The following is a 25,979-nucleotide window of genomic DNA, read 5'->3' as shown; positions in this document are numbered from 1 at the left end:
TTTTGGTTGCACCATACATTTTATGGTAAAGTGAGTGGTGGCATTACAACGGACAACTGGTCGCACAAAAAACAAGCCCTGTGGATGAAAATATAAAAGAGTTATGATTTTTTGAAGGGGAAGAGGAAAAAACGAAAACGTAAAAATAAAATTGTCTTAGTCCTTAAGGTCCAAATGGGCTGAGTCCTTAAAGGGGTTAAGCAGGGTGACACGTCTGCCACCACATGATTTGAGTCCCTGGTGGCATAGTGTGTTACTGATAGTAGCCTTTGTTACTTTGGTCCCAGTTCTCTGCAGGTCATTCACTAGGTCCCCCCGTGTGGTTCTGGGATTTTTGTTTACCGTTCCTGTGATCATTTTGACACCATGGGGTGAGATCTTGTGTGGAGCCCCAGATCGAGGGAGATTATCAGTGATCTTGTAGGCCTTCCATTTTCTAATAATTGCTCCCACAGTTGATTTCTTCACACCAAGCTGTTTGCCTATTGCATATTCAGTCTTCTCAGCCTGGTGCAGGTCTACAATTTTGTTTCTGGTGTCCTTCGACAGCTCTTTGGTCTTGGCCATAGTGGAGTTTGGAGTGTGACTGTGAGGTTGTGGACAGGTGTATTTTATACTGATAACAAGTTCAAACAGGAGCCATTAATACAGGTAATGAGTGGAGGACAGAGGAGACTCTTGAAGTTACAGGTCTGTGAGAGCCAGAAATCTTGCTTGTTTGTAGGTGACCAAATACTTATTTTCCACCATAATTTGCTAATAAATTCTTTAAAAATCAGACAAATGTGATGTAATTGATTTTTTTTCTCATTCTATCTCTCATAGTTGAGGTATACCTATGATGAAAACTACAGGCCTTATCTTTTTAAGTGGGAGAAATTGCACAATTGGTGTCTGACAATATTTTTGCCCCACTGTATAAAGACAATGATCACAGTAGTAATATGACAGCATTTTGCTGCTTATTCCTTGGGAAGGATATCCTATATGTGCGATTCGTATTTTAAGAAATTTATTTTCACCTGAATAGGGAACACTAACTTTTGGTGGATTTTAATGTATGTCAATAAATAATTATGTTTTAGGCACTTCCCCTTTTCTTCTATAATCAAAGTACACACACCATAAATACATAAAACGTTTTATAGAAGATAGAAAATAAAAAAGCAAAAATATCTATCACACATTTAACTTACTTCTTATTCCACCCACTGTAGTGAATGAAGTACTTCACTTGCTTGTCCTTAATGGCAACTTTCACACACTTTAGAAAGAAACCAAATATTACATTCAAGATTTATAGATTACAATATTTCAATATAATTTAACATAATGGGTCATTAATGTGGCAATTTTATATAAAACATTGGAAACAATCAGAAGACTCAAAGCTATAAAAAGCAGAAAAATTTAACAAAAAAGGCAAAAACACTGTCTGAATACCCTCTTATGTTTACAGCAAAAGACATTTAGGGCACATCCATAGGATGCACTATAAATGATCTATCGGTGGTGGTCCCATTTAGTAAGTCACTATAAAGCAGGGAGTAAGTTCCTGGGATCTTGGTAGCTGACCTTTTAGAGCATACTAAACTCCCGTTACATTTTTTCCACCAACCCTGCAAAAATGGGAACTGAAGACAAAATGAATACTTAAATCATCATGTAAGAGACGACTATTCATACCTGAGAAAGATAAATGGGTAGTAAATACTGACTTATATCAGTTCTGCTATCTCAACTTTTGCTGACTGGGGCCTTCTATGATTATCCCTGAAAGAAGCCAGTACCGAGCTGTATATACCAAGAGCAAAGAAAAAAATACTATGAAGACAAGACATCACTTTTATAGTGTTTACAAAGTTTTAAAAAACAAAGAAAGCAGGAATGCATACATGATCCCATTGGGGCAATGTCCCACTGGGCTGAAAGTGTATTGGCTCCAATTCAATCATGTGCAAAAGTGGCATTTCTTTTAGCTCTTGACCCACCAAAGTTAGGAAAGCTTTATATATTCCTTTAAACCGTAGACAAGGCAGAAGGTGGCAGCAGTCCACTGTCCGCATCAAAAGAGATGTAGTTGTGGTTAATGGACTATACTAAGAGCTGGCCTCCTGCTTTACAAATACAGTGATCCCTCAACTTACAATGGCCTCAACATACAATCGTTTCAACACACAATGGTCTTTTCTGGACCATTGTAACTTGAAACCAGACTCAACATACAATATACAGACCGTCCAGATCTGGAGGAACTGACCAATTAGAATGGGCATTCCCTGGTAAATCACCTCTATTACTGAAGTGTATATACTGACTGGTGTCTGGTAGCGCCCCCTACAGTACAGGGAGGAACTACAAGTTCTGTACTACTCCTTACCTGTGCCAGGGTTAGCTGCTCCTTTTGGACACCAAGTAATGGTGGCTCCATTTGGGACACTGTGTGTACTGTACAGGACCCTGAAGAAGCTCCTGTCCTCTACATAAACCATTGTTTCCCAACCAGGGTCCCTCCAGCTGTTGCAAAACTACAACTCCCAGTATGCCCGGACAGCCGTTGGCTGTCCGGGCATGCTGGGAGTTGTAGTTTTGCAACAGCTGGAGGCACCCTGGTTGGGAAACAATGGTTTACAGCTCCCAGCAGCTCCTTCTTACTTTTATATGTAAGGATTTGCTTTATCTATATTAGTTATCTACTTATTTCTCTTTAATCCTCACTTTTTTTCCCCTATTTTTTGGATGACATTTTGGGGCTTCAGAACCAATTACCAGGTTTCCATAGAGTTCTGGTCTCAACATACAATGGTCGTCCTGGAACCGATTAATATTGTAACTTGAGGGACCACTGTACAACTTTTACTATAGCTAAATAAAATTTATTGGGGGGACAGTTCTATTAAAAGGAGACAGATCATTTTTAAATACAAGCAAGTAAGTTCAAAATCTCAGGATCATTCTATTGAACATCTGGTCTCATTACAGACAGCCTCATGTAAACCCATGCAAAGATCAGGCTGCTGACACCCAAGGAAAACCGCTAACTCTGTTTGGATGAGGAGCCAGATTGCTGTCCATATGTAGAGGCAGCAAATAACTGATGTAATGTCAGGGAGCTTTCATTCACTGTGGGGTTTTAGTCCATGGATTTACCTGCAGCGAAACCACCACAAATTCATCATGTGTCACATCCATTGTGCATTGAGATTGGCAAATCTGCACATAACATCAGGTAATCGAGAAATCAGAAATATAGAAGGTGCTTTTAGATTATGCACTCCTCAAAAAAACAAAGGGAACACTTAACCCCTTAAGGACCAGGGGTTTTTCCGTTTTTTTTTGCATTTTCGTTTTTTCCTCCTTACCTTTAAAAAAATCATAACTCAATTTTGCACTTAAAAATCCATATCATGGCTTATTTTTTGCGCCACCATTTCTACTTTATAATGACATCAGTCATTTTACCCCAAAAGCTACGGCGAAAAGAAAAAAAAAAATATTGTGAGACAAAATTGAAAAAAAAAAAAAAAAAAAAAAACACACGCCATTTTGTAACTTTTGGGGGCTTCCGTTTCTACACATTTTCGGTAAAAATGACAACTTTATTCTGTAGGTCCATACGATTAAAATGATACCCTACTTATATAGGTTTGATTTTGTCTTACTTCTGGAAAGAGTCCTAACTACATGCAGGAAAATTTATAAGTTTAAAAGTGTCATCTTCTGACCCCTATAACTTTTTTATTCTTCTGCGTATGGGGCGGTGTGAGGGCTAATTTTTTGAGTCATGATCTGAAGTTTTTAGCGGTACCCTTTTTGCATTGATAGGACTTATTGATCGCTTTTTATTCATTTTTTCATGATATAAAAAGTGACCAAAAATGCACCATTTTGTACTTTGGAATTTATTGGTGCGTACGCCATTGATCGTGCGGTTTAATTAACGATATATTTTTATAATTCAGACATTTCCGCACGCGGCGATACCACATTTGTTTATTTTTATTTACCTTTTTTTTTTATGGGAAAAGGGGGGTGATTCAAACTTTTATTAGGGGAGGTGTTAAATGATCTTTATTCACTTTTTTTTGGAATGTTATAGCTCCCATAGGGGGCTATAACACTGCACACACTGATCTTTTACATTGATCAGTGGTTTCTCATAGGAAACCATTGATCTATGATTCTGCCACTTGACTGCTCATGCCTGGATCTCAGGCACTGAGCAGTCATTCGGCGATCGGACAGCATGGAGGCAGGTAGGGATCCTCCGGCTGTCCTGTAAGCTGTTCGGGATGCAATAATTTTGCCACGGCGATCCCGAACAGCTCCCTGAGCTAACTGGCATTGTTTTACTTTCACTTTAGATGCGGCATTCAACTTTGAACGCTGTGTCTAAAGGGTTAATAGCGTGCAGCACTGATCGCAGTGCCGCGCGCTACTAGCCACGAATCCCGGCCGTTGTTACAGGCCAGGCCCGACGCGCAATGACGAACACACCATGGCCCCGCGTTCTAGAACGGGAGGGGAATGATGACGTAACGGTACGTCATGGGTCCTTAAGAGGTTAAACACAATGTAACTCCAAGTCAATCACACTTCTGTGAAATCATACTGTCCACTCTGGAAGCAACACTGATTGACAATCAATTTCACATGCTGTTGTGCAAATGGGACAGACAACAGGTGGAAATTATAGGCATTTAGCAAGACGACACCCCCCCACTAAAGGAGTGGTTCTGCAGGTGGTTACCACAGACCACTTCTCAGTACCCTTCCAGGCTGATGTTTTGGTCACTTTTGAATGCTGGCGGTGCTTTCACTCTAGTGGTAGCATGAGATACAGTCTACAACCCACACAAGTGGCTCAGGTAGTGCAGCTCATCCAAGATTGCACATCAATGCGAGCTGTGGTAAGAAGGTTTACTGTGTCAGCGTAGTGTCCAGAGAATGGAGGCACTACCAGGAGACAGGCCAGTACATCAGGAGACGTGAAGGAGGCTGTAGGAGGGCAACAACCCAGCAGCAGGACTGCTACCTCTGCCTTTGTGCAAGGAGGAGCACTGCCAGAGCCCTGTAAAATAACCTCCAGCAGGCCACAAATATGCATGTGTCCATTCAAACAGTCAGAAACAGACTTCATGAGGATGGTAAGAGGGCCCGACATCCACAGGTGGGGGTTGTGCTTACAGCCCAACACCGTGCAGGACGTTTGGCATTTGCCATTTGTGTTCTTCACAGATGAAAGCAGGTTCACACTGAGTACATGTGACAGAGCCTGGAGACGCCGTGGAGAACATTCTGCTGCCTGCAACATCCTTCAGCATGACCGGTTTGGCGGTGGGTCAGTAATGGTGTGGGGTGGCATTTCTTTGGGGGCCACACAGCCCTCCAGGAGTAGCCTGACTGTCATTAAGTACCAAGATGAGATCCTCAGACCCCTTGTGAGACCATATGCTGGTGCAGTTGGCCCTGGGTTCCTCCCAAGGGTATGTTGACACTGCGGAACTCCGCAAGTAGAATTCCACGATGTGAACATTATTATCAGTGTGAATGGGTCTTCAGCGAGACCCGTGCACATCTGGGACATCATGTCTCGCTCCATCCACCAACACCACGTTGCACCACAGACTGTCCAGGAGTTGGCGGATGCTTAAGTCCAGGTCTGGGAGGACATCCCTAAGGAGACCATCCACCACCTCATCAGGAGTATGCCCAGGTGTTGTAGGGAGGTCATACAGGCACGTGGAGGCCACACACACACTACTGAGCCTAATTTTGACTTGTTTTAAAAAGGACATTACATCAAAATTGGATCAGCCTGTAGTGTGGTTTTCCACTTTGGATATGGAGTCACACTCCAAAATCAGACATCCATGGGTTGATAAATTTGATTTCCATTGATAGTTGAATGTGCTGACAACAAAATCACACAAAAATTATGTAAAGACGAAAGTATTTCATACGATTAGTTCATTCATTCAGATCTAGGATGTGTTATCTTAGTGTTCCCTTAGTTTTTTTGAGCAGTGTACATACAGCTCTAACTGTTGGTCCATGTATTGCACCTATAATCTTATCCAGTGTTTTCCAACCAGGGTGCCCCCAGCTGTTTAGCAACAGCTGGAGGCACCCTGGTTGGGAAACACTGATCTATTCAGACAGAAGTCTTGATTTTCTCATGGCTCCTAGAAGTGTTCTTATGTCTCTCCCCAAGTTTGATGCCTCAGCTTTACCCCATCGCCAGTGAGTAGGATTTATTTCTGTGCATTACAGTTTGTAACACCGAGGAGGGATCTTATGGGCCTCAAGCATAACAACTCATCAGGGCTATTTAGCGCAACCATTGTATTTTAGTATATAGGAGGAAAAATGGACTATGATTGGTTGCTCTGTAAGGACAGTCTTAATACTGAGGGCCAAAGATTCTAAACAAATTACAGAGTATGGCCCAGCTTTTTTCTCTTTCTGAGGATAAACTATGTTTTCCCAAGGCAACCAATCAAAGCTGAGGTCTTCTATCCTAATAAACCCTGGTAAAATTAAATCCGTGCTGCGATTGTTTGCTATGGAAAAAACAATTTGTGCTCAGACAGATTCGTAAATCTGGGTCTGTGTGACTATATCGTAGAAAGTTAGGCAACTGCAGCAACAAAATACCCAGGAATTTTGGGACATAGAACAAAGATTTCAAATGTATAACCAAGAAATAAAAAATAAAAACACACAACAGCACAAGTGACATACCTTAGCTTCATAAAGGAGAGGCCCATGAAAGCACAAGACACGTTCACCTGCAACATGAACATGAGCAAAGTCAGGAACAAAAGAAACCTCACACATGTGCCAGCATATCATTGAGAACTTTAGTAGGTGAAGGTAGGGTCTATAACTAGTGGTTATAACCAAACACTTTCACTAAATTTTAAGCACATTCAATATAATAGCCTGAATCTGGCTGCATGTATATTTTCTGCTGTCATAGAGATAGACCAGTTTCACATTTCACTGCAGCAGACTCCTATTGCTTTCAATGGCATTCCACTGCACAGTGCACACTATGGAATGTCATCGGCAGAAGTTCCACCACTGAAATTCCAACGCAAAAAGAATAAACTTTCATTCTTCTGGCAACATTCACTGCACAGACATTGCAGTCCAAGAATGCAATGTCTGCACGGTCCTAGCACCAACTGATTCAGTCTGCACTGGCCACATTTGGAGTGTGAACCCGGTCATACTTTTATAAAAAGATATATAAAAAGGCAAATAATCCAAATATAAAAGGCCACAGAGGAGCAGCAAACAGAATCTAAGCCAGTGGTGGCAGAATAGTACACAGACTACTAGTAGATCTTACAGTGGGGACATTAGATTAAAATGATGTCTTAGTTTGGCTGTCCATACCCATTTCTAGTGAAATACTTAGCAAGTCACATAGGGACTCTGGTACATAGCATGGGAACGTTTAGTAGTGGAGAAAAGTGCAATAAGCAGCTAGTTACTTGTTTGTAAGTCTTATGCCAGGACACTGGAATTTCAGCATTCTCTTTATGAACCCACATGTAACTTCCCTAGTCCACAGGTAGTTGGCCTAATACAACAAGTAGAATACTCAAGGGGGTACTCTGCCGAAAAAACATCTTATCCCCTATCCAAAGGATAGGGGATAAGATTAGAGATGAGCGAACTTACAGTAAATTTGATTCGTCACGAACTTCTCGGCTCGGCAGTTGATAATTTATCCTGCATAAATTAGTTCAGCCTTCAGGTGCTCCGGTGGGCTGGAAAAGGTGGCTACAGTCCGAGGAAAGAGTCTCCTAGGACTGTATCCACCTTTTCCAGCCCACCAGAGCATCTGAAAGCTGAACTAATTTATGCAGGATAAGTCATCAACTGCCGAGCCGAGAAGTTTGTGACGAATCAAATTTACTGTAAGTTCGCTCATCTCTAGATAAGATGTCTGATCACGTGGGTTACGCCGCTGGGAACCACCATGATCTCAGGCGCGGCACCAGCCATCTGTGCACCGAACGAACTCCGCTCCGTTCCGGATTATTGGCGACTACAGTCGCCATGCCCCCTACATTCATGTCTATGGGAGGAGGCATGCTAGCCATCACGCTGCCTCCCATAGATATGAATAGAGGGGATGTGTTGTGACAAACGCGGAAGCTCCAAGCTTCGGTGTTCCGGATGCCACAGCTGGTGGCCCGGAGATCACGGGGGTCTCCAGTGGCGGGACCAGGGCTGTGGAGTCGGAGTCGAGGAGTCTGAGTCGGACAAAATTTTGGGTACCTGGAGTTGGCAAACAATGCACCGACTCAGACTCCTACTAAATTTAGATTGGAATAAAAAATAGCAAGTTTAAATGTCCCAATTCACAAAAAGTTATAATTAATGACTTCTCTACTGTAAGAATAAAGATCAATGCATGTAGTGCCTCAAGTAACCGCAAAACGGACACGTTAAGTGACTGAAGAAGCATGCTTTTCATGTGCTTTACTATATGGCACGCAACGCACAATTAGGAGCGGCAATACTTCTACTTTCCATAGTGTTGTGTTCTGCTGTTACAGGGAACCCATGGGTAACCCAGCCTCTCACTGATAAGGGATTAAGTAAATATGTTTTTTGCAGGACTAGAGACACTTTCTTAAGTGAAGGGAATGGAGGGTCAATAGTGCAAGACTGAAGCTGTAAACCATTGGAAAAACTGCTGCCATTCAGCTAAGGCTATAAAAACTTTTAAACTCGATTGTTAGCTTAAAAAAGGGTACTCCGCCCCTAGACATCTTATCCCCTATCCATAGGATAGGGGAAAAGATGTCAGATCGCCGGGGTCCCGCTGCTGGGGACCTCCGGGATTGCCGCTGCGGCACCGCGCTCTCATTACTGCACAGAGCGAATTTGCTCTGAGCGTAATGATGGGCGATACAGGGGCCGGAGCATCGTTACGTCACTGCTCCGCCCCTCGTGATGTCACAGCCAGCCCCCTCAATACAAGTCTATGGGAGTGGGCGTGGCGGTCACCAAGCCCCCTGCCATAGACTTGCATTAAGCGGGACCCCGGTGATCTGACATCTTAACCCCTATCGTTTGAATAGGGAATAAGATGTCTAGGGACGGGGTACGCCTCTAAACTTTAAACATGACTATGGGATTCTACTAGGGAAATCATGTTTTATAATAAATGCCTCTTCCTGGATCCTCCCACTGCCCTACCTTGAGCAGCAGATCAGCATACAAACTGTTCAATACAGTAGACTGTTGGCTTCCCAGCCAGTAGTGCTGTGGTAATGACCTGTATGGTGGCTTTCTTTCCTTCAAGGAATGTATAAAATGCATTTGCATATTAATAAAGAGGAGTCGGAGTTGGAAGTACAAAAAACTCCGGAGTCGGAGTATTTATCTACCGACTCCACAGCCCTGGGCGGGGCCCCCGCAATCAGACATCTTTCCCCTCTCCTTTGGATAGGGGATAAGATGTTTTTCAGCAGAGTACCCCTTTAAAGAGTCTAGCTACTCTTGAGCTAGCTGAAGGAAATGTGTAGAATGAATTAGAATACCACTGCCTTAAAAGGGGTTTATATATCAACTGGCTCCAGAAAGATATATAAAAGGATGAAGGATTTTGGCTTACTCAAGTTTATTTTGGCAAAGTGTAGTCTTGCTTTTTTATGTCTCTGTGTCAGCAGTGGGGTCCCCTCCTGGGTCTCCTGCCATAGTGTTTCATTTCATTTAAATGTCGAACGATATTCAAGCTGTCATGCAGACTCAGGGAGCATCAGTGGTAGCGTGGACTATCTTTGGAACTTGTTTGGGGCTGCTTATCCATCATCCGGACTATCCTACGTTGACACCTTTCATCAATTTTTCTCTTCCGTCCACACCCAGGGAGATTAGCTACAGTGCCATGGGTTGCAAACTTCTTGATAATGTTGTGCTCTGTGGACAAAGGCAAATCTAGATTTCTGGAGATGGACTTGTAACCTTGAGATTGTTGATATTTTTCCAAAATTTTGGTTCTCAAGTCCTCGGACAGTTCTCTTTCTGTTGTCCGTGTTTGGTATAGCACACAATACAAAGACTAAGTGAACTTATCTGCTTTCAGGTGTGATGTTTATATTGTCCACACCTGTTACTTGCCCCAGGTGAGTTTAAAGGAGCATCACATGCTTGAAACAATCTTGTTCATCCACAATTTTGAAAGGATGCCAATAATTTTATCCAGCCCATTTTGGGAGTTGGTGTGATGGGTCCAATTTGCTTTTTTCCCCTCCCTTTTTTGGTTTAGTTCCAATACACACAAGGGAAAATTTCAGGGGTGCCAACATTTACGGCCATGACTGTATATGTCCCTCACAGCACTATTTGAGAAGTAAGCCATCAGCAGAGCATCAGGCTGCTGGCCGGGGAAGGCATCACAATGATACCCGCTTCCCGGCCCTCAGATGTGCTGCTGATCGTATACTTTTCACAGATGGCGCTTCGAGGGACAGGTGTATAGAAGCGTTGCAGGAGACATACACTGCTCAAAAAAAATAAAGGGAACACTTAAACAACACAATGTAACTCCAAGTCAATCACACTTCTGTGAAATCACACTGTCCACTCAGGAAGAAACACTGATTGAAAATCAATTTCACATGCTGGTGTGCAAATGGAACAGAGAATAGGTGGAAATTATAGGCAATCAGAAAGACACCCCAATAAAGGAGTGGTTCTGCAGGTGGTGACCACAGACCACTTCTCAGTTCCTATGCTTCTTGGCTGATGTTTGTTCACTTTTGAATGCTGGCGGTGCTTTGACTCTGGTGGTAGCATGAGACGGAGTCTACAACCCACACAAGTGGCTCAGGAAGTGCAGCTCATCCAGGATGGCACATCAATGCGAGCTGTGGCAAGAAGGATTGCTGTGTCTGTCAGCGTAGTGTCCAGAGCATGGAGGCGCTACCAGGAAAAAAAAAAGCCAGTACATCAGCAGATGTGGAGGAGGCCATAGGAGGGCAACAACCCAGCAGCAGGACCGCCTTTGTACCAGGAGGAGCACTGCCAGAGCCCTGCAAAATGACCTCCAGCAGGCCACAAAAGTGCATGTGTCCACTCAATGGTCAGAAAAAGACCGCATGAGGGTGGTATGAGGGCCTGATGTCCACAGATGGGGGTTGTGCTTACAGCCCAACACCGTGCAGGAAGTTTGGCATTTGACTCTTCACAGATGAAAGCAGGTTCACACTGAGCACACGTGGAGAACGTTCTGCTGCCTGCAACATCCTCCATCATTACTGGTCTGGCGATGGGTTAGTAATGGTGTGGGTGGCATTTCTTTGAGGGGGGCTGCACTGCCCTCCAAGTGCTTGCAATCCTCAGACCCCTTGTGAGACTATGCTGGTGCGGTTGGCCTTGGGTTCCTCCTAATGCAAGATAATGCTAGACCTCATGTGGCTGGAGTATGTCAGCAGTTCCTGCAAGAGGAAGGCATTGATGCTATAGACTGGCTCGCCGTTCCCCAGACCTGAATCCGATTGAGCACATCTGGGACATCATGTCTCGCTCCATCCAACAACCACAGACTGTCCAGGAGTTGGCTGATGCTTTAGTCCAGGTCTGGGAGGACATCCCTCAGGAGACCATCCGCCACCTCATCAGGAGCATGCCCAGGTGTTGTAGGGAGGTCATACAGGCATGTGGAGGCCACACACACTACTGAGCCTCATTTTGACTTGTTTTAAGGACATTACATCAAAGTTGGATCAGCCTGTAGTGTGGTTTTCCACTTTGATTTTGAGTGTGACTCCATATCCAGACCTCCATGGGTTGATAAATTTGAATTCCATTGATAATTTGTGTGATTTTCTTGTCAGCACATTCAACTATGTAAAGACGAAAGTATTTCATACGATTAGTTCATTCATTCAGATCTAGGTGGTGTTATCTTAGTGTTCCCTTTATTTTTTTTGAGCAGTGTATAAATCACTATATATCTGTCCCCCTGCACTGCTTCTATACACGTCCCTCGCAGCGCTATCTGTGAAAAGTATGCTATCAGCTGCGCATCTGACAGTGCTGCCTTCCCCGGCCAGCAGCATGATGCGCTGCGGATAGCGCTGTGAGGGACATATGTAGACAAGCACTGCAGGGGGAAATATATAGCTAGTGCAGGGGGGGTACTATATACATAGCTAGCGCATCGGGGGGTGGGGAGGGGTTTGCTAGACATAGCACTGCATGTCTGGCCCCCCGCTGCGCTAGCTATCTATACTGCACCCCCCCCCCCGCAGAGCTTCTATACATATGGTCCCGCAGCATGTCAGGGAAGCCAGGGAACACTGCGTAATGCTTCCCCCGCCTCCAGTGTGGTTCACCATTACAATCCTCACTAATGAATTTAAAAACCCCTGCCGGGAGCTCTGAATTGCCCTTTGGTGCTGGCCATTCAGGGCTCCCAGCGGGAAATTTTAAAATGAAAGTAGAAATACACTCAGTCCATTACAGGGTCTCAGAAGTGAGATCCGGTACGATTAGTCCCTCAGCCCCTGTACTACTACCCCCAACATGGAACACACTGTTCCATGATGGGGGTAGTAGTACAAGCACTAATCCAGCCTCCCAGCCAAGCAACTACTACTCGCATCATGAAAAGGACTTTGTTCCATGATGGGAGTAGTAGCCCTGGCTGCAGGAGTCTGTTGATGGCTGATACTAACTGATGCAAACAGATGCCACTAAATAGTATCCCTTTGCATCAGTTTGAATCAGTTAGTAGCATGATCTGTTTAGGAGGCAGTAACGGAGAAAATCTCGACAGGGGACATAGCCCATCTTGTATTGATGCCATGTAATATATAGCCTCTGCTCAGGAGTCCATACACAGTAAAACCTCTAAGATCATCAAAAATTCCATTGAAAAGTGATATATAGAGTCGCCACTACATATAAAGTGGAAATAATCTTCCACATGTAATGAGGCCTTCCAAAACCAAAATAATGGCAGAGCTACACACATATGCAGATTTGCTGAATTCATTGTCATCTGGTAAAATAAAAATGAAGAATACCCTCACATAACCATGTTAAGAGACAGACTCTGAAAAATGTATAATTGTATTTATCTAATTTATTATTTGTGGCAAATTTATGCGCAAACCACTTTGCACAAGTATTTTGCAAATGTTTTGCTCATTTTAAACAAAACTCTGTGGGATGATACATTTATTCTAGAGAGTTTAAGCGGGAGTAGATTTATCAAATGACAATATAAAAATTGAAATTCTGATAATTTTTTTGCCATCTTACTCCAGCACCTAGGCTGTTAAACCATTTATCTGTAAAGAACATGCCCCTTTGTGTTTAATTTCTGGGAAGCACACGGAGTAAGCAAAAATGGTGGGAAAACATAGCTTAATTTGCACACACCCCGTGAAATTCTCCCCTCTGACATTTAATTCTGGTATAACAAGGCAAATTTATGTGTCATAAAATAAACCAAACACAATCATAATCTCAAACACTGTGTCTCCAAAAACCCCCACCCACCCCCCAACACAAAGACTGGTGGCACAGAAGGTCATAGTCACACTAAATTAAATTTGTAGCCAAAATAATAATACAAATAAAGTCACAAATCTTTCCATTACATTCCACATCAGTGACTTTCCCTTTAAAATATTGACCAAATCTGTAATGTGTAAATAAGACCCAATTGTGTTCGCTATGAAACTGTTCTATGGATGCATTATATGCATTCATGTTACCCAAAATAGTTCATGATGGTGCAGATTGGGTTTAGATTTTTTATTTCATTCTGGTTATTTTATTATTTATTTATTTTTGCTGGCCATAAGATCGCCATCAGCAGTGATCTGCACATACAGTAGATTGCTAGGACACATTTTCCCACCATGCTCCTCTCATGTGTTACAGCTGGAGGCCCCCAGACGTAACAGGTTCCCATGACAACGGTAGTTCACCGTATAATAAGGAGCTTTCAGGTCCTATTGCAGATAAAAGGACCCACTGATCGGCTTGTTCAGCACTTTATGTGACATTGCTGATCATTTCAGCTCCTCTCACTTGAGGCAGGTCAAGCACACAGTACTGGCTCCATCTGTTTGGTTAAGGCTCTGTTAAGAAACTAAGGGATGACCTGGATTTTGTCATGAATCTACCAATGCATTTAAAAAGGTGAAAGCCACTTCAAAAAGGATGAAGCCATTAGCTCAAAAATGAGCATGCTAGGAATTGCAAGATCTGCAGGAAAACCTATGAGTTTTCCTTCCACAACATCTGGATGAAGTCTATTAAACCTTATCCACCTGCAGTGTGGTGTAAGCCTGGACCAGGTCTTAATGGAAGAATGTTACACAGAATGCTCTCAAAGGACCATTTATATAAACATTTAGGCTACATGGGGAGCTGGCCAGTTGAGCTGGGTCTGAGATCTGGGTCTGGTTTAACCTCTTCAGGACCCATGACGTATGCATACGTCATCACACCCTGAGTCTTAAGGACCCATGACGTATGCATACGTCCTGGCGTTTTCCGGTCTCTGCCGCTCGCCGGGCAGAGATCGGAACCGGATGCCTGCTGAAATCCTTCAGCAGGCATCCAGGGCAAACGCCGAGGGGGGCCATGCAGGCCCCCCATGTCGGCGATCGCCGCAAATCGCAAGGGAAATCGCCCTTGCGATCTACGGCGATACCGGGCTGATCGGGTCTCTGGGACCCGACCACCCGGTAATTTCGCATGATCCCGGCTGTCACAGACAGCTAGGACCATGCTGGAGTATAGGAGCGAGGTGGCAAGCCTGGGCAATCGCAGGGGGGAGGGCGGTTACTTCCTCCCGTCCTGCCTGGCCCATGAAAGTCCGGAGAGGACGGGAGGAAGACCGGAGGACGCGGCGGGGGACGGGGGAGTGCTGGGGACCGGCCCCGGTACTTACCTCGTCCCTGAAGACCCGGATCCAGACGACGAAGATGGCGGCGGCGACAGGTGAGTAGATCTTCAGCCGCGGTCGGGCCCTTTACAGCAATGCACATCGCCGTAAAGCGACATGCATTGCTGTAATAGGACCCTGTAAACTACAACTCCCAGCATGCCCAGACAGCCCTTGGCGTCTGGGCATGCTGGGAGTTGCAGTTTTGCAACATCTGGAGGTCCACAGTTTGGAGACCACTGTGCCCTTCCAGATGTTGCAAAACTACACATTCTCAGCATGCCCTTACTGTCCAGGCATGCTGGGAGTTGTAGTTCTGTAACATCTGGCCCTTCAGATGTTGCAGAACTACAACTCCCAGCATGCCTGGACAGTTTTGGCATACTGGGAGTTCTAGTTTTGCAACATCTGGAAGGGCACAGATTGGGAACCACTGTATTAGTGGTCTGCAAACTGTAGTCCTCCAGATGTTGCAAAACTACAACTCCAAGCATGCTGGGAGTTGTAGTTCGGCAACATCTGGCTCTAAAGATGTTGCCGAACTACTACTCCCAGCATGCCTGAGAATGTTTAGGAGTTGTGGTTTTGCAACAGCTGGAGGCACACTGGTTGGGAAACATTGTTTCCTAACTCAGTGTTTCCCAACCCGTGTGCCTCCAGCTGTTGCAAAACCACAACTCCCAAACATTCTCAGGCATGCTGGGAGTAGTAGTTTTGCAACAGCTGGAGGCCCCCCCCCCCCCCCCCCCGTGAATGTACAGGGTACATTCACATGGGCAGGGCTTACAGTGAGTATCGGGCTGCAAGTTAGCGATGCAGCAAATTTTGCGCGGCAGCTCAAACTCGCTGTAACCCCCCGCCCGTGTGACTGTACCCTAAAAACACACTACACTACCACAAAATAAAATAAAAAGTAAAAAACACTACATATACACATACCCCTACACAGCCCCCCTCCCTCCCCAATAAAAATGAAAAACGCCTGGTACGCCACTCTTTCCAAAATGGAGCCTCCAGCTGTTGCAAAACAACAACTCCCAGTATTGCCAGACAGCCGTTGACTGTCCAGGCATGCTGGGAGTTTAGCAACAGCTGGAGGCACCCTGTTTGGGAATCACTGGCGTAGAATACCCCTATGTCCACCCCTATGCAAATCCCTAATTCAGGCCTCAAATGCGCATGGCGCTCTCACTTCGGAGCCCTGTCGTATTTCAAGGCAACAGTTTAGGGTCACATATGGGGTATCGCCGTACTCGGGAGAAATTGACTAACAAATCTTGGGGGTCTTTTTCTCCTTTCACCCCTTATGAAAAGGTGAAGTTGGGGTCTACACCAGCATGTTAGTGTAAAAAAATAAACTTTTTACACTAACATGCTGGTGTTGCCCTATACTTTTCATTTTGACAAGAGGTAAAGGGGAAAAAAGCCCCACAAAATTTGTAACGCAATTTCTCCCGAGTACGGAGATACCCCATATGTGGGCGCAAAGTGTTCTGGGGGCGCACAACAAGGCCCAGAAGGGAGAGTTCACCATGTACATTTGAGGTGATTTGCACAGGGGTGGCTGATTGTTACAGCGGTTTTGACAAACGCAAAAAAAAAAACCCACATGTGACCCCATTTCGGAAACTACACCCATCACGGAATGTAATGAGGGGTGCAGTGAGAATTTACACCCCACAGGTGTCTGATAGATCTTTGGAAGAGTTGGCTGTGCAAATTAAAAATGTTGTACAGCCCACTGTTCCAAAGATATGACAGACACCAGTGGGGGGTAAATGCTCATTTTATGCCTTGTTACGTTCCTCAAGGGGTCTAGTTTCCAAAATGGTATGCCATGTGGGGGTTATTTTGCTGTCCTGGCACCATATGGGCTTCCTAAATGCGACATGCCCCCCGAGCAAAATTTGCTCTCAAAAAGCCAAATATGACTCCTTCTCTTCTGAGCATTGTAGTTCGCCCGTAGTGCACTTCAGGTGAACTTATGGGGTACCTCCATACTCAGAAGAGATGTGGTTACAAATTTTGGGGGGTATTTTCTGCTATTAACCCTTGCAAAAATGTGAAATTTGGGGGGGAAACACATTTTAGTGATTTTTTTTATTTTTTTTTTTACGTATGCAAAAGTCGTGAAACCCCTGTGGGGTATTAAGGCTCACTTTATTCCTTGTTACATTCCTCAAGGGGTCTAGTTTCCAAAATGGTATGCCATGTGGGGGATTTTTGCTGTTCTGGCACCATAGGGGCTTCCTAAATGCAACATGCCTCCCAAAAACCATTTTAAAAAAACGTACTCTCCAAAATCCCCTTGTCGCTCCTTCGCTTCTGAGCCCTCTACTGCGCCCGCCGAACACTTTACATAGACATATGAGGTATGTGCTTACTCGAGAGAAATTGGGCTACAAAGTAAGTATACATTTTCTCCTTTTTCCCCCTTGTAAAAATTCAAAAATTGGGTCTACAAGAACATGCGAGTGTAAAAAATGGAGATTGTGAATTTTCTCTTTCACTTTGCCGTTATTCCTGTGAAATACCTAAAGGGTTAAAACGCGGACTGAATGTCATTTTGAATACTTTGGGGGGTGCAGTTTTTATAATGGGGTCATTTGTGGGGTATTTCTAATATGAAGACCCTTCAAATCCACTTCAAACCTGAACTGGTCCATGAAAAATTGTGAGTTTGGAAATTTTGTGAAAAATTGGAAAATTGCTGCTGACCGTTGAAGCCCTCTGGTGACTTCCAAAAGTAAAAACACGTAAATTTTATGATGCAAACATAAAATAGACATATTGTATATGTGAATTAAAAAAAATTATTTGGAATATCCATTTTCCTTACAAGCAGAGAGCTTCAAAGTTAAAAAAATGCAAAATTTTCAAATTTTTCATAAAATTTTGGGATTTTTCACCAAGAAAGGATGCAAGATACCACAAAATTTTACCACTATGTTAAAGTAGAATATGTCACGAAAAAACAATCTCAGAATCAGAATGACAGTGGTCAGAATTGCAAAAAATGGCCGGGTCCTGAGGTGTAAAATGGCTGGGTCCTTAAGGGGTTAAAGTTAGAACTGTGGGGTCTAAACTGCAATACGGAGCACTTGTCCTGTGCTATTGTAAATAACTCTTTAGGCTGCGTTACTAGCGTGTGAAACACCCTAAGGTTCTATTCACACGTACAATATCTTGCGCTTCTATGATAAGCAGGTTTTGAAGCTGCAGATTCAGTTTTATGTTCAGTCATTTAGTTTACATTGAAATCTGCAGCTTCAAATCAAGTGACTGCACACAACTAAATCTGCAGCATTAAAACCTGCATATAACATGCACAGGATACTATATGTGAAAATACACCCAAAGGGGAGAGTTATCAAAACATGTACAGAGGAAAAATTGCTCAGCTGCCCATAGCAACCAGATTGCTTCTTTCATTTTGCAAAGGCCTTGTTAAAAATAAAAAGGGATCTGATTGGTTGCTATGGGCAACTTTTTCTCTGCACAGGTCTTGATATATCTCCCCCAGAGGGTCTATTCACATGTACAGCATCATGTGCATATTTGATGCAGGATTTGAAGCTGTATTCAGTCATTTAGTTTACATTAACCTTTTCATCATAAAATCTGCAGCTTCAAATCCTGTGCAAGATACTGTACATGTGAATAGACCATCAGGGTGTATTCACATTTACAGTATCATGCATATATTTGATGCACAGGATTTGAAGAAGCAGAGTTTAATGTAAACTAAATGACTGAACATGTGTTAATCTGCAGCTTCAAATCCTATGCATCAAATATGCACAGGATACTGTACATGTGAATACACCCTTAGGGTCTGGGTCTATCCACACGTACTGTATTCTGTGCAGATTTGATGCGCAGGATTTCAAGCTGTGTTCAGTCAGTTTAAATTGAAATCTGCAGCAGAAAATCCTGTGCATCAAATCTGCATAGAATACTGTACGTGTGAATAGACCTTAAGCAGTCACATGTAGTTTTATGTGAAAAATGCATGCAATGCAAGCCATTTGTATTCAATAGGCGCATGTGCTGCAGCTCACACTGAACTATTGTGCATATTTTTTTGCATGCATATGCCAGAATTGTTGACACCCGTAATTCCAACCATATTCCAGGAATGTGCATGTCTGAGATATAGGATGTTGACTAGCCCATCCTCGCACTCCACCCCTCCCATGCTATTCTAATTGATGTCTTGGACTCAGCCTCCAAATCCAAACATCAATCAGGAACAAAGAGGGTGGGAGAGCGAGGAGGTCGCAATAAGACTGCCATAGAAGTGTACAAGCCCTGTACTTCTGATTACATACAGAGGTTGTCTTTGCAGAATCACTGCTTCTAGGAGAGGATTGACAGATCCAGTACAGTAGTAAATGGACTCCTACAACATCTTGTTGCACTGTAGGCTCCAACAGAAGTTTCATCTTGTGATGTGCAAAATGACAAAATGTTATATTTTTAAAACACTCAGCGTTTGTCACCCTTTCCACAAATAACCCAATATTGAAATGTTAAGCAGTAGTGCTGCTGTAAATACCTTCACTGTGATTCTGTTTCCATCATACCTATTATCCCTTCTTTTCCAAGATGCACATAATAGAATCCACAAGTTGCTCCAGGCGCTTTTATGCTGTAGATGTGGCTGTCCAACAGTCCTCGCAGTTACTGACATGCCAGGTTTTCAGGTCAAAACATACCTAAACATATTTACTAAATTATACACACAGCATTATTCATTCATAAACACATTAATGGCATACAACTTCAAACACTGGCAGGTCATTTTCCCTGGGGTACTGAGGTGGACAACCCATGTACATGTATCATTGTTATTTATAGGAAAACCTCTTTGAGAAGCCCAATAAAAAGTGAGAATAAAAATTCTCGAAGAATATAGCGACTAAATGGTCAACTAAAAATCCATAACAAAAACTAGTGTGCATAAGGGGTCTTCTCAAAAGGTGTGTGGAAGGGAGGTTTCACTGTACATCATTTACACAGCACTCTGCACCTGAAGCCAAGGAGCGGATACATTACCTGCCTGGTTACAAATTAACATGTTTGATGCAACTCGCCTCATGTTTGTTATACATGTAGAGACACTTTGCTTTACAAAAGGTTTATTTTATTGCTCTAGTAGCTATAGACTTGGTGATACTAAATGTGTATTTTTAGGTTTTATGTTTAGATGACTGGTATATTACACTGCACTAATTCCCTACTGCAGTATATTCAGCATAATGCTGAGTCTACCCGGCCATGCTGCACGGCAGGCCCAAGGGTGTTAGAGGTTGTCCAGCATCTAGGGGGATAGGGGGATAAGGGTCAGATTGTGGAGGATTTGACCGCTAGGACCCCTGCGGTCTCCCACCGTTACCTTACCATCTGACTCACTGCCTAACCACAGGAAAGGGGATACGTTTTTAGATACTGGATAACCTCTTCAGCAAATCAGCAGATCGCCATGGGGGCTTCTAGCCGTTCATGAGACCACCTCTAAAACTAAGCCATCAACGTTCTGTTTTTACTGAAGGCAACAAAAAAGAAGAAGAAAAAAGTCAGTCAACCCAACAATTTCGGTTGGACCTGCCAACTGTCTTATTATGGGGGCCTATGGACAATCCCCCCGACAGAGGGGAAATAACAACCAGGCGCACTGTATTTCAATTCTCCTTGTCCTTTTGTTTGGACAGAAAAGAAAGTTCTCGTTAATAGAGGGATACAACTTCTGGCTGAAAATTATTGTATGGGTTTCTTAAAGGGGTACTCCGGCCCTAATACATCCTATATTCTATCCAAAGGATAGGGGATAAGATATATGATCGCACAGGATCCACCTTTGTGAGCTCTCCGCAGTGCTGGAGGCCCACGAGTGTGTAGCGTGACAACCAAGGGGCCAGAGTATCGGGACGTCACAACCCCGCCTCAATGCAGGTCTATGGGAGGGGGTGTGAAGTCAGGATCGGATATGGACGTGTGTGTGCAATGGCTCCGAGCTTCGTACGTTTTTAAACATGCTGTAAGCTTACCAAGTGCAAGAATAAAAAAGGAAAACTGCTGAAACAGGTCTTTGAATTCCTCTTATTTGTATTATTGGACCCTCTGTTGCTTTGCATATAAACAAAAAAAGGATCAGACATGTTGAAATCCTACATATCTTCTAGTACATTGGTCTCAAACTGTGGCCATTCTGGGAGTTGAAAATTTGCAACATCTGGAGGGTCGCAGTTTGAGACCACTGCACTAGTGCAATGTGATGCTTACTGACACTGATAACGGAATATTACCTTTACACTGCACCACATGCGTTCATTTTGCACCATAAGGTAAACCAGTGCTCCCCATCCTGTGGCTCTCCAGTTGTTGCAAAACTGCAATTCCCATGATGCCCTGCCTGGGCCTTCAACTGAGAAACCACAGGCTGTGCAAAAAAAGGGCTAAACACACTGAATTATCAAGACTTGTGATGCAGAACAATGGAGCAGCTGCCAATATCAACCAGATACAGGCAGACCTTTCTCCAGCCGGGTAACACTGGGGTCTGTGTGTGGACCGGAAGACATTTGCAGAGCATTTCTAACTTACACCGATTACATTACTTCCGGGAATGTAGCAGGGACATATGCTGGCATCCTGTTGTGAAATCAGAGCGCCCAGTAAGAGGGTATAACAGGGCAGCAGCTTACCCTCACAAGACTTACCAGGAAGGGTAGGTTACATAGTCTCTTTGTACCTTGGTTCACATTGCTGTCAGGCTCCACTAAAGGGAGCTCCATCAGCAATTCTCTCAAAACGACAGGCATTCAGCTGAGAAAATAGTGCACACTCTTTTTCCCTCCAGTGAACGATTGGATCCCATCCACTAGAAAACATTTTTTTTTCTAAGTCTACTGGTGCTTGAAAGTAACAGATTTGTAAATTACTTCTATTTAAAAAAAGAAACGTAATCCTTCCAGTACTTAGCTGCTGTATTTTCCACAGTAAGTTCTTTTTAGGGATCGACCGATATGGATAATCGGTGGAGGTTAGTGCCGATAGCCGATAACTTATACCGATATTCCGGTATAAGTTATCGGCTATTTATCACCCCGCGAAACCGCTGCAGATCATTGATTTAAAGCGGGCGCTTTAAATCAATGCACTGCAGTGGCTTTTGCGGGGCCATAAGCCGCCGCCGCCACCCGCTTCTCTCCCCCTACCTGTCAGGGTGGTCCGGGCCATCCATCCTTTCTGTAGTGTCCGGCGGCATTCCGGGTGGAGGGTGAACCGGTCCAGGCTGTCCTTCTCCACTCCGGGCAGGCTCCGGCCTAGAAACGCAGCATAGACGTCGCTACGCAGTGATGCCTGTGCGCAGCGACGCACCTGACGTCACGGCGTAGCGGCATCTATGCAGCGTACTAGGCCGGAGCCTGCCCGGAGTGGAGAAGAGGACCCCCGGAGAAGAAGTACAGCCCGGAACGGTTCACCCTCCACCCGGAATGCCGCCGGACACTACAGGAAGGATGGATGGTCCGGACCACCCCCATTACGGTTAAGTTTAATTTTTTTATTGACTCGGAGGGTGGGGGAGGGGCCCGACCAGTATAGCGGTTTGGGCAAAAATCCATACCGTGCAGCGCGGCGGGGGGGGGGGGGGGGGGGGCGTGGCATTATCGGCAAGGTAATTGCCGATACCGATAATGCCCAAAATCGTGATTATCGGCCGATAATATCGGCCATACCGATAATCGGTCGATCCCTACTGTGAAGCATAAAGCAGCTGATCAGTACTGGAAGGATTATGATTTTTAAATAGAAGTAATTTACAAATCTGTGTAAGTTTCTGGCACCAGTTGATTTAGAAAAGTTTTCCACTGGAGTACACCTTTAAAGTCAATGGGATCCCTCAGGACCAGATGGAGTCAGTTGTGCTCTGACCCGTTTTGGGGCTGTTCAGTGCAAAAAAAAAAAAAACTAAACTGACCCAGAACAGGACAGAGCACATCGGCAATGTGAATATTCACTAACCAGATGGATACTTTTAAACAAAGGTGCAATAAGCATACCGGCCTATGGGTCAGAACTAATCTGTTTTAGATACTATAGACCAGTGGTTTCCAAACTGAGGACCTCAAGATGGTGCAAAGCTACAACTTCCAGAATGCCCAGACAGCCAATGGCTGGCAATGAATGATGGGAGTTGTAGTTTTGCAACAGCTGGAGGTCCACGTGTCATCTCATTACAACAGTGGTCAGAACTAAAGCTGTAGCCCATACTATAGACCAATGGTCTCCAGACTGTGGACCTCCAGCTGTTACAAAACTAGTTTGGAGACCACTGTTCTATACAGTCCTAGTGATGGCCTTGTGTGCATTGTGGTCTCCAACCTATGGCCCTATAGCTACTACAGAACTACAACTCCCAGCATGCCTGGACAGCCGTTCTGGAGATCACTGTCAATTAATAGGAGATCCATCAAACCTTGGATAGACTAACAGTGGAGCAGTTGTTTATAGCAACCGGATTCCAGCATTAAAAAGAAAGCTGAAATCTGGTTGCTATGGGCAACTGCTGTGGCTTGATGAATCTCCCTCAAGATGGTAACAATAGTGCAGTGTATGTGTGGGCTAGCATTGTTATGTACACGGACACATAAGATGACCTCCCCCTCCAGCCGCCATAGTACCCACAATAATAGAGCCCGCCGCCCTCCTCTCCAGCACTGTACGCCACTCACCGGCCCCGCACACGTCGCTCCGGTCTATGGACGGCCAGCTCGCGACCTAAGATGACCCCCGCCCCCCCCTCCTGCCGTCCGCGGCGCGCGCTTCCGTGGCTGCACAGGAATGCCGCTGCCCCCCTCGTTCACCAGTGAGCTGTGGCGTCCCGACTCCTAATATCCGAGGGTGCCATATATATATATATATATATTTTTTTTTTTTTCACACCTTCTTCACCCCCAGACGCTTACCCTCTTGAAATTTAGGCTTTGGGTCCTGCTTCGGCGCCATTTATAACGTCCGCGGCTCCCGGGAACGGATCCGCCGCATCTACACACCGCGCGGGCCCGCACGTCACGGCACCCGACGCGCATGCGCAGAGCGCACTCGACCAACACCACCGCCTTTCTGCGCCTGCGCAGTTTCCTCGTATCTCAACGCTGGGGTTAATGGGAATTGTAGTTCTAATGTATTCCCGCCATCTCTGTCTCCACCTTGCTGTACTGTGTTTACTAGAGGGAAAACCCTCTATTTTGTTTTTTTTGTGTTAAATCATATTCATATAGAGGTGACAATAAGCGTTTGTCTAGAAACGCATCCGTGTTCACGCTTCATCTGAGTAATGTTTTACTGAGGTAAATACATAAGTGAGGCAAAACGTGAAGAGATTTCGATAAAACACGTAGGGAGCTACAGGTACTAGTGATATAATGGAAGAGAAAAACGAAATAAGGGAAAAACTGATTGATTAGACTTAAAGCAGAAAAAAAACTGCATCGCCCAACGTGGGGCTCGAACCCACGACCCTGAGATTAAGAGTCTCATGCTCTACCGACTGAGCTAGCCGGGCGCAGATGTCTTTCCCTGCATATACTTTATACAAGACTGAAAGAGCAGCATCATATCAGCACAGAAGGCAAGAACTGGGAGTGTGACGTTTTCCTTTTCACATACTATGAGTATATTCACACTGAGAAATTCATGAGGAATAATTTCGGTCAGGAAATTGTTGCCTTCTGTCATTTTATTCATTGTGCGGAATTTCCACACGGAAATGAAGTGAAATGAAGGAAGAGGCTATTTAATTTTACTTTTTTTTTTTTAAATACGCTTGAATTCCACGTGAAAACGATGTCGGGCAGAAATCTTTTCCACCATTGACTTCTATTGAATTCTGCTTGCGGATTCGGTTGAAGAATGATCATGTTCTTTCTTCAAGCAGAACTGAATTCAGCAAGCAGAAAATACATTGAAGAAGTGAATGGAAAATCAATTGCTGAATAATTTCAAGCTGAAAAAGCTAGCGGAATTACTTGAGGAAATTCCTCTTGAATTCCTCAGTGTGAACGTACTCCAAGGGTACGTTCACACATACAGGATCCTGTACAGATTTGATGCGCAGGATTTGTAACTGCCAATTAGAAGCTGCGCTCAGTCATTTAGTTTATATTGAGATCTGCAGCAGAAAATCCTGTGCATCAAATCCTGCGCATCAAGTCTACGTAAGTGTGAACGTATCCTAAAGCAATAAAAAAATAAGACAGCAGTTTGCTGTCTGGGCATGCTGGGATTTGTAGTTTTGCAACATCTGGAGGGCCACAGTTTGGAGATCACTGTGCGATGGTGTCTAAACCGTGGCCCTAAATCTTGCAAAACTACAACTCCCAGCATGCACGAACAGCAAACGGCTGTCTTGGCAAGCTGGGAGCTGTGGGTGCCTCCAGCTGTTGCATAACTACCTCCCCCAGCATGCCCTTTGGCAATCAGTACATGCTGGGAGTTGTAGTTTTGCAACAGCTGGAGGCACACTGGTTGGAAAATACTGAGTTAAGTAACATATGGCTAAAAAACGGATAGAACCGTATGAGAAAAAGTAAACCGTATGCGGTTTTAAAACGTATACTGTTTTTAAAAGTGCATACGGTTCTGTCCTTTTTTATAAAAAAAAATATATATATCCATTTTTAATGGGAGGGGTGTTGGGTGGAGACTTTAGGATGCAAATGCGCATGTGCAAAGTAAAAAACTTATGCGGTTGCAGAACGGAGTTGTAACCCAGAGTCAAAACCGTGGTTGACCACAATTTTGTCTCTGGTATAAGAACCATACTGCAACCGCATACGTTTTTTTTTACATGGACGTCAATGGGAAACGCACATGTATACGGTTCCATACGGGAAACCATATACGGTTTTTACTTTGCACATGCACATTTGCATCCTAAAGTCCCCACCCAACACCCTCCCATTAAAAATGGACAGCATTTTCAAAAATTTATGTTTTTTTTTTTTTTTATAAAAAAAGGACAGAACCGTATGCACTT

General features: G+C 44.1%; 1 protein-coding gene and 1 non-coding gene across 8 annotated transcripts in view; both read right to left on the bottom strand.

Annotated features, from left to right (window-relative positions):
- Positions 1-24,062, bottom strand: part of MORF4L1 (mortality factor 4 like 1) — a 39,880-nt gene extending 15,818 nt beyond the window's left edge. The window contains exons 1-4 of one of the 7 annotated variants that reach the window (XM_056571585.1): positions 23,908-24,001; positions 6,745-6,791; positions 1,687-1,794; positions 1,197-1,264 (exon numbers count right to left, since the gene is read on the bottom strand). Coding sequence is in view for 4 of the 7 variants with exons in the window: in XM_056571581.1 (XP_056427556.1) it covers positions 6,745-6,791; positions 19,494-19,628 (182 nt within the window). In the remaining 3 variants the exon portion in view is untranslated. Of the gene's footprint in view, positions 1-1,196; positions 1,265-1,686; positions 1,795-6,744; positions 6,792-19,493; positions 19,656-23,907 lie in introns of those variants that run through there. The other 6 variants (XM_056571586.1, XM_056571587.1, XM_056571583.1 and 3 more) reach the window with 6 other exon arrangements.
- Positions 24,063-24,433: 371 nt separating this feature from the next.
- Positions 24,434-24,506, bottom strand: TRNAK-CUU (transfer RNA lysine (anticodon CUU)). The gene has a single exon. It is a non-coding gene; the product is annotated as a tRNA-Lys (tRNA).
- Positions 24,507-25,979: the final 1,473 nt, after the last annotated feature.

This window comes from Hyla sarda, chromosome 4 (assembly GCF_029499605.1).
Source record: "Hyla sarda isolate aHylSar1 chromosome 4, aHylSar1.hap1, whole genome shotgun sequence".
Classification (NCBI taxonomy): Eukaryota; Metazoa; Chordata; class Amphibia; order Anura; family Hylidae; genus Hyla; species Hyla sarda.
This window is presented reverse-complemented; position numbering and strand designations above follow the sequence as displayed.